The 13,178-nt window shown below is 43.5% G+C and overlaps 1 protein-coding gene across 9 annotated transcripts in view; it reads right to left on the reverse strand.

The window, feature by feature from the left end:
- ACACA (acetyl-CoA carboxylase alpha) overlaps nucleotides 1-13,178 on the reverse strand; it is a 154,236-nt gene that overhangs the window by 19,684 nt on the left and 121,374 nt on the right. For all 9 annotated transcript variants that reach the window (XM_068910467.1, XM_068910466.1, XM_068910464.1 and 6 more), the window contains 5 exons: nucleotides 12,429-12,525; nucleotides 8,566-8,662; nucleotides 7,739-7,874; nucleotides 2,065-2,242; nucleotides 142-254 (listed from right to left, as the gene is read on the reverse strand). In XM_068910467.1, coding sequence (XP_068766568.1) covers nucleotides 142-254; nucleotides 2,065-2,242; nucleotides 7,739-7,874; nucleotides 8,566-8,662; nucleotides 12,429-12,525 — 621 coding nt within the window. The remainder of the gene's footprint in view (nucleotides 1-141; nucleotides 255-2,064; nucleotides 2,243-7,738; nucleotides 7,875-8,565; nucleotides 8,663-12,428; nucleotides 12,526-13,178) is intronic.

Raw genomic sequence — 13,178 nt, forward strand, 5'->3', positions numbered from 1 at the left:
TCCCAACTTAGATGACAGTAAATAAAAATTATCATGAATTTGATAAAATGCCTCAGTGCTCCTTTTTAAGGTCTATAAACACATTCATTAGCTATCAGCTGAACGGATCATTGATCCACCAGCACCCAAGTGCAGACATACCTAGTCGCTCCGCCAGATGGATGTAGATGGGGTCCACTCGCCTCATTGTCTTCACCAGATCTTTCCTGCGGAATTTGATTTCTACTGTCCCCTCTGGTTCCAGGATTCCTCCTCTGATCAGTGACGGGAAAAGAGAAAAGAAAGGCACTTTCAGGTCATCAGACAAGGGGAAACACAAAATGGAATGGTTCAATGTTATCTAGAAAGTACGTAGAAAAAAGAAGAGAAGAGAAAAGGAGGGGGAGAGAGGGAGACAAAACAAAGAGAAAGAGAGAACAAGAAAGAAAGAATCTTAGCTATTATTTATCCAATGCCATACGTGCACATGAGGCTTCACAGAAACATGTCTATCCAATAATATACGTAATACAGGCTGGTGGAAACAATACTCTTAGGTAGGCTCTTTCATGCTGTGACCTGAGAGCCTTTTCAAATGGTCGCAAGCTTTATGAAACAAACCAAGTAATCAACCATTTTCATTAGAGATCCTGCCCACTTCCCAGGTCAAAGACAGAGAAACATGTGATTCAAAACTTAGGCTTGGTTACGCAGGAGCAGGAGCCACCAGGGGCCAACAGACAGCTCTGCTCTTTGCCTCACTGCTTTTGAATGGGAAGGGCAATGCCCATCCAGGCCCCATCACGGCAACTTCTCAGTCTCTGCCATTTCGCAGGGCATAATTCTTGGGCAGCTGCTCCAGGGGGAAAGAAAGTGGTGGTGGTGGTGAGGATCCTACTTCCACGTGACAGGCAGCAGGCAAGCCAAAGCCCATGAATTCCTGGGCACACACCGAAATGATGCCATGTTCTCTACGTCAGCACATGGTGCACACGGCAGCCAATCAGTTACATGGGTGAGGAAAATGTCCAAGGCTGAGGGTATACAGGAAAGGCAGAGCTTTGAGGCTTGCCCAGCTCTAATAAAACGTGACACTGAAGCTGCAGAAGATACTAGGGAGAAGAGGAAAGCTCTAAGATCCATTTCAGCCGCTCCCACTTTGGCAGGGAGAACACAGGCACATCTACAGAATTGTGTACCGAGGGGTCACACTGACATAATAAAGCTATTTTCACCATCAGATGTTAGTTTGCTTCCCATTTGCCTTGTTATTTTCGTATCACGTGGCTGGATCAAATACATCAAAAACAGGAATCTAACACTCCTTAGCTTTTCTCTAGTACTTGAAGTGCTCTGCTGTTCATTTCTGTAACATCAACTCATAGCTACATCCTCCTCCTACCTCTTCCAAGCAAAATTCCCTTGATAAGATACTCCATGCTGTCCTTCTAGTTCAAGCTGCATCTACTATAGATAAGCCCAGACAGGGCTGTTGTTTCCCTCCAAATAATTTAGTATCTTTATATTTCAGATATTCTTTAAAATATTATTTTAAAAACCCGCTTCCAAGAGTTTGTCTGTAGTTTTATATCCCAAACTACCAGTAACTAGCACCTCACTTATGCAAGCTGTATTTTAGAAAAAAGTGAAACTACCCAACTGCCTACCCGATAAATAGTACGTTTCTCAGGTATTTTAAAATGCACACTTATTTACATACTTATTTAATTTGCAAAACTGTATACACAGGCACTTGTTTCAAAGCACGAAGCAGTGTGTGTAAATACCAGAACCAAAGAAAAGCCTGTGCACCAATATCTCACCGTGCTTTACAAACGTTAGTTAACGCAGCTTCACAGAGGCTGGTACAGAGAGGCTACAGAATTCACCCACCATCGAGGTCCAAGTCAGGAAAACACCCCAAGCGTCCCAGCTGGCATCACTACACAACAAACTCCTCTGACATATCAAATACAACTGGAAAGTGGTCAGTCCCTGCCATACTCTGAACTGAAAGCTTCTCACTCAGCCAGGTAATTATGCCTCAAAACAGGTGGTTATGGAGGGAGAAGAAAGCTGCCATACCTGCTCTCTCGGTCTGCATACATCTCCATGTGACGAGGATTAATGGTAGGATCAATCACAGCCCAGGACCCTCCTCTCAGCTCCGCTTGCGGCGGGATGTAAATAAGCACTGGTTGATGATACTCTCTCAGGCCGTCCACAATGTAGGCACCAAACTTCAGCACTTGGTCATACATGTCTGCAGAAAAAGGACACAGCACCTGAAGTCACAGTGTCTCAATGCCTCAGCCCCACCACGCTTGGTCAATCTAGGGAAAAAAAATCATCCAGCTCTTCTAAATGCGTCCTCCTGCCACCATCCTGCAGCTCCAGGTGGCATCTTTGGGACCTGGGCAGGGCTAGATGGACTGAGAAAACAGATGTTCTCACAACAGTTCAGCTCCCAGATTCAGGACCTCCGCTTCGGGAAATATGGTTTGATTATTTCCAGTGTAACCAAATAATATTCACAAAATATGACCGGCAGGGCCCTCAGTTCACATAAACCAGTCTTATAAGTAGCCCTTGAGATGATCCATTGCCTACCTTCTCAGTCAAGCCAACGAGTATTTCAGCAATTCAGAAATTTAGGCCAGGTACCTGTGCATTTAACATGAGTGCAGCTGCCCAGTTTCACACTTACTGCTATGGCTCTGTATCGAGATTCATGTACTGCACATAGCACACTAAAGGGCAGTAGACTTTTTGCATATCTTGATAAAAAATTGTGTGGGGGGAGGGTTCAGATGTGGAAAAGAATTCTCCTCTTCTTGCATTACAATTTAAGGCATTTTACTCAAAATTAATAAGAACAATTCCACTGGGTAAAGACAGTACATTGAAAAATCAGTCCCAAAGGTGACTTAAATAGAAGAGGAAAAAAAGGAAGACAAAAAGAATTAATATGAGAGGATATAGTTTATAATGGATATAGTTTGTAATGGAAACAGATGGACTCAAATACAAATATTTTCTTACACACAATTATATATAGAAGCATCAAAACAAAAGAGACTGACATACGTCCATTCATTCATCTAAAATCCTTACATCTCCTGAGAGCACCATTGTTTCTGGGGAAGAGAGAGACTCCAGTCAAGGTCCCCACAGCATTTAACCCCCAGTTTAGTGTTAAGCATCGACATGGAAGTTAGTTAAGCGCCATTTCAATGGGAAACACACACATACACACTCACATGTATATACCCATATATATACACACATACACACATATATATATTTACATATGTATGCATGTGTGCGTGTATGTTAGTACCACAGGTACTAATTTGCTCTCTCCAGTTCATTTGCAAGGTCATTATCCAAGTACCCAAGAAAAGGAGTTTCATATTCTTTAAGAAACCTCAAATGCTGATGAAGAGAAGAACAATCCATTTCCTGTAATTGTGAATAAATATAAATTCCGCTAGAGACAGTGGGGGCTAAGAACCAAACAAAACTCCAACCTTTTCATTTGTCCTGAGCAAAGAAAAAGACCTCAAAAGGGGTGACAAATTTATTACTAATTACACAATTATTTTATTATGTAGTGCTAGTAATAAACCACTTGAAGTACTTTCAGCTAATTCTAGTGTTAAGAAAATAATTGCTTGATTCAAATTATTTTAACTGAATTAATTCTTTACTAGACATTTTTTACTAGTGCTACATAATAAAATAATTGCATAATTAGCAATACATTTTTCACTCCTGTCAAGGGTATATATCTTACTCAGGTTAGGTGTAGAATAAAAAAAGCTCTACTTGTTTGAACAAGGGAAAGGGAGGAAGAGCAGAGAAACTGAGAAACTTAATGCGCTCTGTTCCAGGCATCCTTCTGGGCTTACCAAGCCTGGCACCAGCAAGGTCAGGGAACTATTTCCGCGACGGGAATACTTTCAAGATCAGACTTTTAAGCTCTTCAGAAGCATGAACTTTGCCACTAGGCACTTCTGTACACAATTATTCTTTGGGAGATCACACAATACAGCATCTGATTTTCCTGGAATCTCCCAGCAGGCGTAGCTTAATATTTTAGATATGGATTTCCACTGACTTCTGGCTTCTCTTGCAAGCTCAAAACCTCTCCTGAGGTCACTGGACCCACTCCTGCAGTCTTTGGGAACATGCTCCAATTGCACCTTCCTAGTTCCAGACATGGCTGCAAACTATTCTGCTGTAGAGGATTTACTCCTTCCTTAAGGTAAAAACTTCCATTAACAGAGACTTTTGACCCAGGAAGGGAGAGAGACTCAAACCAACTGCTGGCACCACGGAGCTGCCATGGTGTCGGGTCCAGGTCCAGGTCCAGGTCCAGCTCAAGGCAAGGAGGTTGCTGAGCTCCCAGGACAAGCCCATGGCAGCCAGGCTTGTTCACAACGCCCAGAACAGCACTCCGAAACACTGTCCCTAGTTTTAATGATTAAGTCCGCTCTTTTACCATCTGAACTTGTGAGCTGCCTACAAAATTTGCATCACATTTAACTACTGCAGGTGGTAAATGATGCCAGGTTTTAACAGTGCCCACTGCCCTGGGCTTGAGTTGCTTGGGCAGCCCTAGTGCCCTGCTAGGGTACAGACTTTAGAAACTGTGATCACTGTAACTAACACACTTACTGTGTTTAAAACAAAAAATGACCACCTGCATCATCACCCATGTGGCAAAGAACAACACACATCCTATTTAAAGAGTAGGTTCTTTGCACAACTATTTTTTTCGAAGGCACTTATGATGAGATTGGAAAAAATAAAATTAAATATGATATTTCTGGACCACATTTCAGTCCCATATTAATTTAAACTTCAGCATAATAAGCCACTATTGCAACAGAGAAATGCTACAGACATCCTCCAGGAAGAACAGCGTTGCTTGTTATTCAGAAGGACAGACAGAGTTTGTACCGCACTTTCCCACTCTGTGTCTGCCTGCCCAGCTGCAGTGTGCACCAGCATCTACTACAGAGAGCCGTGAAATCTGCTGGAAGCTGTTATCATTACACTGTGTGTGTAAATATTGGCAACCGGATGCATCAAGCATGCTAGAAAGGCTGCAGACAGCTTTTTGCATTTCTGTAGTGTCGGGCAGCGTGCTCTGAACGTCCAAAGCTGGAACAGATCTCATCAGCTTGGCTGGATTATCAGATAGGACCTCCAGGTAAACACCAGGCTTAGACTGGCTGCAGACACATAACGTACCTCATAAACCGCTACATGCGAGCTATACAGCCGTTCAGCAGCCAGGTAATCAGAGATTTAAAATAGCCTTTTCATTCTGGTTTACATTTTTTTATTGTTATTTACAACCTGTCCCAGGAAAAAATAATAAGTAAAACATGAAAAACCAACTGCGAGTGACCCTGTAGCACAAGCAGCGCCGCAGTTTAATGTCGCGGGGATTTGCATGCTATCAAACTATTCATGCCGAGTCCAAGACCCTGGTGCTAATTTCCAGTAAATTTCACGCTTGATGTCTCCCCGTCGTGGGTCACTGCCGGTTCGCCTAAATAAACCACTTCCAAATGGCTCCTCCATCTAAATATCCAAGCCAGTTTTTATAATTTAATTTTGCATTATGCTGAATAGCCTTCCGGCCAGACAGAGCTCATTGGGGAAACCACCACTACCATTGTGATATGCTTTTATTTATGTCATTTATTTATTTATTTTACTGCTTGAATTAGACCTCCTAGGCCGACTAGTAAAGAGGGTTTTTTCCCCCTCTCTTCCCCCCTTCCACTAATGTCAATTTTCAGCATAGCAAGAGCTGTCTCTAATCTTTTCCTACTCATTACACACAATTTTGGAGTCATTTTACCCACAGTGCAGTCGGCTCCTGGCAGTGTGTTTGTGTGCACTGAGGGGTGGCATAATTGTTTATTTTCCCTCCCTGCATAATCCCCAGCCAGCATTGATACCAAAACTGCAAACAACTCCCCAAGGAACGCAGAGGCTGTCGAAGAGAGACCAGCACTTGCTCTGTAGGCCCTTCAGCACAAAACAGCGTGCAGAAAACGCACGGACCAACATGGAAACTGCAACGGTTCCTCTCTTCCCCTCCCCTCGTGACTGATCCCTCCTCCTCCTCCAAGCTGGGCTGCAGGACGTGGCATACGCAATACAAATATTAGCATGTTCACAATATCTTTCCTACCCTGGGCTTTTGGTCCCAAATCCTAAGCTAAAATCTGTTTCTGAGGAATACTCCCAACCAAGGGCACTGGCAAAGCGGACAGATTTCACAGTATAGTAAGGCAAAGTAATTTTATAACTTTACCGAGCCCTCATTCCTTACTTACTTCCCTAGTAAGCTGGGCAGTACGGAAAGCAAGTCACAAAAGGAGCCCAGGAGCAGAGCATGGATCAGAAATCATCCTGACAGGTAACAGGTATTTTCTAGAGGAAAGAATCCTCATTGGGCCATCTTCCCTGAGCTTTCAGCAAACTAAATAGCATTTTTTTTCCACCCTGCTAACAAGACAACAGAACAATACATCCTTTGTCATAACGCCAGGCTTTCCAGAGCAGGAACTTTTGCTGCGTTAGCGGATCTATAACTTCTCTTCTGTGTTGGTTAAGTGCCACATGCAAGTAAAAGGCTGTAATCTTTTACTTACTTAAATGTTATAGTATCCATCTCACATTCTTGGCACTTCACAATATTCAAAGTAGCAATATGTGGTGCAAAAATCTAGCTGCTGGTATATTAACTGAGCAGTTTTATAACTGTTCCACTTCATGTGAACAACCACCACCACCAAGAGAGTCAACTGGGAGACAGTCCTTGATATGACAATATTCATGTGAAAAATTATCAGTGAGACAACGTTTCCACTTGACAGAATATGCCCATACATTTTGGATATGCAATACTATTGGCTTATCCAGTCCCACTTCTAAGCTGAGGCAGAAGGATATAAACCTTTCCAAGCAGAAGGGGTTTCCCGAGATTAGTCTTTAATTAGCCCAGGTTGGCAGCTGTAAATTTTGTTAGCAACTAAACCATTGTTAAAATCCAATTGCCTGTTCTCATTGCAGCTGACCTGGCAAGTTCCTATAACCCATATATGAGGGTACGTGTAAAAAAACCCAGCTGTGTTGCTGGGTTCCTAAAAAGAACTTCACGTCAAATTTGCACTTTGCATATTCTGTTATTCCTGCTATGCGCCTATTAAAGACAAGATACGAATGGGGAGGAAAGGAATGAAACCCTTTGTCACCACAACTACTGCAGCACAGGGCGTCCCTTTCGTCTGGCTGGCAATCACAGCCGGACTTTTGGCATGGCAGTGCAGAGCACTGCTGTGATTTCATAGGGCTCACATGTCCAAATACTCTGGTAGGCCTAGAAAAGTATCCCTGTACTAGCATTTCTAAACTTGACATGAAAGAGGGAGGCTGGATGCAGACTACAGCAAAGAAGGATGAGGCAGATCCACTACACAGGTTTGTGGTACAAGCTGACACCACGCTCAGCCAATCTAATAGCCAGACGCTACCCAAAGAAATGACTTGCTTCTGTCCCTGCCACGCGCTCCCACCGCTTTCCTTGAGTGCTGGGCTGTTCCCCAAGGGACGCTTCAGGGCGCTAAACCAGTAGAGCTAGTGCTACTGGCTGTGCTGCTGCGGGAAACAGCAGCTGTGCCCTGACTGGGAGAAGCACAGCCACTCTCCTGACAGCATCCAAGTTGATAGTTACCTTTCATTCCTCCAGAGAAGCCTCTCCAATTAGCAAAGACCATCAGAGGTAGCCCTTCTCTGTTGAAGTCATTGATAGCCTGGGCAGTCTTAAAGGCAGAGTCAGGGAACCACACCTGACCAGCCTGCTGGATTATCTGTTGGGAATAAAAAAGATTGTTAAGACTTGGAACGTTGGTTAACATACGAGTTAGCATAAAATGCAGAAATGGATGCAACAAGAGCTGCAACGTGGAGCCAACAATGAGGAGTGCAGCTCATGAAATGCTTAGGATCTGCTTGCCCGCAGACAAATCTGGACAATGTCACCAACATCTACAGCAGTTTTGTGACTGGTTTAGCTAAGAAAATGAAGGGAGACGGTGTGAGAAGCCTGATACAATGACTGCTGAAGGAAGGTGAAGGAGAGAGAGGAAAAAGGTATGTGGAGAAGATCAGGGAGAGGAGATGAGGTAGGGCTGGCACGGTGAAAGCAGGCAGGGGAATAGTAAAACGTCAAAGCAGAAAGAGTATGAGACAAGACAGCCACAGTGAAAGAACAAGAAAAGGATTTTTGCTTCCCCGATCTCCTGGTCCCCGCTCCCTGCGCTAGCCTTAGCATCCCACTTCAGCCACAACAGAAGTAGGACTACTGAGGAAGTGTCTACTGTACAAATGGCCAACACAACCATCCATTCACTTGTCCCAACAACGGCCATGCATTAGCACCCAACCAAGGAATGCCTGTACTTTTTGTCCCACACTTAGGATGAAAAATTTCCATCAAAACAAATGCACTTTTCAAAGAGACGTTTGCAGAGGACAAACAACGAAACACATTCGGCCTACCTTGGCCTCCGAGTCCAGGTTTGCAGGATCAGCAGGGATACTTAGTTCCACTGTTCTTGTTTCTACGGCAACTACTCCTACAGGTATTCCTCCCAGCCTGATAATATAGGAGGGAATTTTTTTGCTGTCACAATACTAGACATTTTTTCCAATCCTGCATCAAAATACTCAAAAGAGACAAATAACGCAAGCAAATGGAGGAAGCAGCATGCTGGCCTTTCCGAAAAGTTTAGGCATGTGGCTGGATAATTTCAGAGCCCAATTTATAGTTCTCAGAGCAAAATCTAGTTCTAAAAACTAACAAATACCCCACTAAAAATCAAGCAGAATAAACCAAAGCCCAAATTTAGCGCAACAATATGGCTACACCTCCATCACGTCACCTGCCACCACATAGATTTTCACGCTGACAGCCCTAACCATGCAAGATAAACCCAAGGACCCAGGGCTTCCCAAGCCCTATTTTCACAAGCACTGTCAGCTGGTCAAAAACATCCACAGGCTGCATGTTTAAGCAACGCTGTACGTCCCGGCCACCCTAAACCTTTCCTGCTTACAAAAATTCCCTCTCCCGAGTGGTTAGGGTGAATGATGGGTAAAAGTTTTGGGTTTATCTGGGTGCCCCCTCCCCACACCTGCTGCTGCAGTGTGCTTGCATGGGTGGCAGGGTGCAGGGGCGTGAGGACAGGCAGGGAGCCAGCTCCCAGCGACATTCAGCCTCACTTTCCACGGCATCTAACACCTCCTTTACACAAAAGGACTGTGGTGACAATGGCTTCTTCCAAGCAAGGGAGTCCCAGCAGAGCCACCCTCTCTCCTCAGCCACCTCCAGCTGGATGACACGCACTGCAGGCAGGAGAAGTGACAGGGCCTATGTGCACTAGGGGGTTGAAAATATTCCCATTCACTATGATTAAGAGTCTGCCTAGAAACCCATAATTGCAGAAGCCGTCTTAAATCGGTAACTTATAACTTCTATATTAGGGCCCATGTGACCTAATAAAGAACATCTTTATCCAAGTATTACAGTTATTTATTGAACTTGAAAACAGCTCAAAACAACTTCTGTTTTCCATTATACTTCATATAAATTTTATCAGGCTAGCACATGAAGATGCTACATCTTGTTTTATAGTGTGTCCCTGGACAAGTTGCCATAGAATAATAAAAGACAATTTACAGCCAACAGCACACATATTCCAAACATACATACAAAAGATGAGTTTTGGCAGCACTTACAGTAACAATCCCAAAAGAATACATCCATATTTGTTTTTTCAAAATGCCACTGCTTTTGAAAGAAGTCAGTTTCATTTGGATTATATATACGTGTATGTGAGAGTCCAGAGCAACTCGAAATTTGTCAGAAGAAATGAACGAAAAGCCAAGCTGAACATAGGCCCAAACAAAGACATTCTAGCTTTGCCAAATCGCGGGAGGTTTTTTTTGCCTGGTATAATGGCTGACCTAAAACCTTTCACATGATTATAATACTTTGCAAGATAAAACTCTAGAGAAGTGTTAGAGATGGCAGATAAAAATATTGAAGTAAATCAAGAGGCCACAGGACATCCCAAGGTCAAACGCTACAATTAATAGCTGAGTCGGCAGGTGTCTTAGGCTCCTCTCAACAGCGTAAAAAGATCAGAAAATATTCAAAGTGGAAAGGCTCTTCTGGAGTACCAGCTCTCAGACCCTTGGGACCAGCACTGGTTGGAGAGGAGTAGCTCCCCTAGAAGAGGGAGCTGAGATGCCCCTGTGCACGCCTGCTCCCACGCGACTGCCCCTTCGGCGCAGGAGCAGTTCGTCTCTAGCCAGGCCTGTATGGTTCGTATGCTATCACGTCGCGGTATTAAGGACAGACTGATTAGTTTGTGCCTTCTGCTCCAATACATAATTTGAAGAAAAGGGAATGTTTCTCCTTATCACATTGCACTCCAGGAGAAGGAAGTCAAAACCCATTAAAGACCCTAAAAAGTCTTAGGAGAAGAGCAATAGAGGAACATTTTGCTGAACACAGCCTCCTATCTGGGAGCCTCATTCAGACACTATGCAGCATTTCATTAACATATTAACAGAGCTCCTGCTGGCCTTTTAGAGATGTCCAGAATGGGCACAGGCACAATTCCCTGAGACACTGCAGATGAGCTCTAGTGAATGTCATATGCTTTGCTATTTCACAGCATGACCTCTGGCTCTCTGGCTCTCATTTAGGAGGGCTGTGTAGAGCTACAGCTTTTAAGAGTCTAAATGAGAAATGGGAGCTTTCAGTGCCAAATATCCTGGGGCCACTTGTGTTGTCATTGCAACGGAGATAAGGAACAGCACTGACCCATGGGTACACTGGCCAAGCCCAGCTGGCTACCCCTGTTGTGCTGTGTGCTTCAGAAACAGTGGTGCCTTGTCCTGTCTCCCACTGAATGCTCTGGTAACAAACGGCAGCATCCCCTGGAATATCCTGGTACTGTGGTCAGTCCCTGAGTCACCAATTTGGTTAAATTAGAGGCTGATGGAGCCAGACTCCAGGGATGGCCACAGGACTTCCAAAACATTGTAAGCATCACCAGATAATATGGCTCTGGATCGGTGGCACTATGATGTTGAGAGTACAGGACGTGAAGTATCTGCAGACAGAACATCTTTCTTTTACGTAGACTTCTTCCAGGAAGCAGGGCATCCTGAGCACCCATCATTCATGCGCATGACCTTATCACATGAGGTGTTAACACCTGGATCCTCAAGAATGCTGTTCTGGCACTTGAGCCCTTTTTCTCCCCTCTCACTTGTTAACAAAAAAAGAGAAGGCTGTCAATTAGCCAAAACTGCTGACTTCTCTTATGAGCTGGGAGCCCTCTGGAGGCAAGAGCATGAAGCTCTGTCTTGAGAGGAGAGATGGCAGTGGTCTGAAGAAGAAGTGACAAAGGATAAGCATGGTGCACTGGGCAGCTCGAGCACATGGGAGATAAATGCACTCTGTCAAAATGACTTCATTCTGAGAGGAAGCAGGCAATCCGATCAGGAAATTCACAGTGCCTTTTTTTTTTCTGGCAAAAGCTAAAAAAGAAAAAAAAATCCCTCCCAAATCACTTAGTGAAGTAGGGATTGAGAGGTTCTGAGCCCAGCCCTGATTTGCACTCTGCCAAACTGCAAGTTTTTGTCTCCAGGCTTCTGCTTCCTGAGAGTTCATGGACCTGCGACACTGAGAACGACCAACACTGCAAATATTTTCAAGGCAGGGATGTAAATTTTGAGCCAGAAGGGAGTGTTGCAGAATCCTGAGCAGGTGCCACTTCACACCAAGGTATGAGGAAGCGATGGCCTGGGGAGGAGGAGAGCACCACCAGCTTCTGAAGCTGCTTGTCTCTGCGCCATGGAAGACAGCTAACATCGGGTGTGGCAAGTGCTAGTTTGAAAAATGTTGCAAGTTTTTCCACGCAAATCTCAAATGTTAAGTTCCTCCTAGTGCAGAGTTTCTTGCAATTTGCTCTAGTTTTAGCTGAACTTTTCTTGCAAGCCAAACGTGATTGCAAAACAATAAACTGCATCATCTACCCTAAATGAAGTGAGAGCTGCAAGAAGGCCTCGTTATGGTACCATGTAGCTAAGGGACCACATATTGTCTGCCATCACTTTTTGACAGCACGTCTCTTTTTGGCCTTTGTGCACTTTAAAGCTGTCACCCCGAAACAAAACAGGAGAAATTATCAATCCATGCTTTATTCATGTGGTAAAGAGGTGTCCCATTGAAGTAATGACTTATTTTTACTTATACCCACCAAATTTGAAAGGAGGTTCTAGAAAAAACGCAAAGTATCAGAGACAACTTGATTTCTACAAAGGTCTAAAATCACTGGAGAATTTACCTGGCTCTACCAACCACAACTGTCTGTGCCCAGGGCTGCATGATCTCCAGGAATGAGCCATTGTCAAAGAAACCGCTTAGCCACTGACCTTTTTGACCTAAAGGGGAGGGGGAAAAAAATGAAATATCAAAAGAGGAAGATGGGAAGGAAGGAGGAAGGAAAAAATAGAATATAAAAAGAGGAATTGAAATTTGCTACAAGATACCAACTAGACAACTGGAACTGTCTTTTTATTTATTTATTTTTAAATAGATTATAATACAAGGGAACATTAGACAGCTGAGCATTTGTCTGCCTTCAGCCATCATGTCTTATTTCATTTGCTAGTCTGCATAAAGACAGCCATTTATCAGCAAAAGCATCATTTATTGTTAAACGACGGGGTTCGGATAGCAGAGGGACTTTGCATGCTTTTAAATAAATAACTATTTTTTTCAAGATACTACAAACATTTGTCAAAAGGCAGTAAAGTCATTAAAGATATTTTTCAAAATGCCTATTTCTATTTTAAAACTTAGCTCACGATTTTCTCTTGACTCTGTCTAGTCTTTCCTTTAAAGAAAATAGAAGCTGAAGAAATTCAGGAATAAAATACAAAGTTTTTATGATATTTAAAAACTATATAATACATCAGTGTTTCACACATTCTCTTAGAAAATCTGAAATGAAGTACTGCAATAATGAAAGTCTACATGCTCCACAGAAGTGAAGTAAAGCATGCTCTAAGAGTCACCATGCTAGATCAGACCA

This window comes from Struthio camelus, chromosome 16, assembly GCF_040807025.1.
Source record: "Struthio camelus isolate bStrCam1 chromosome 16, bStrCam1.hap1, whole genome shotgun sequence".
Taxonomy (NCBI): Eukaryota; Metazoa; Chordata; class Aves; order Struthioniformes; family Struthionidae; genus Struthio; species Struthio camelus.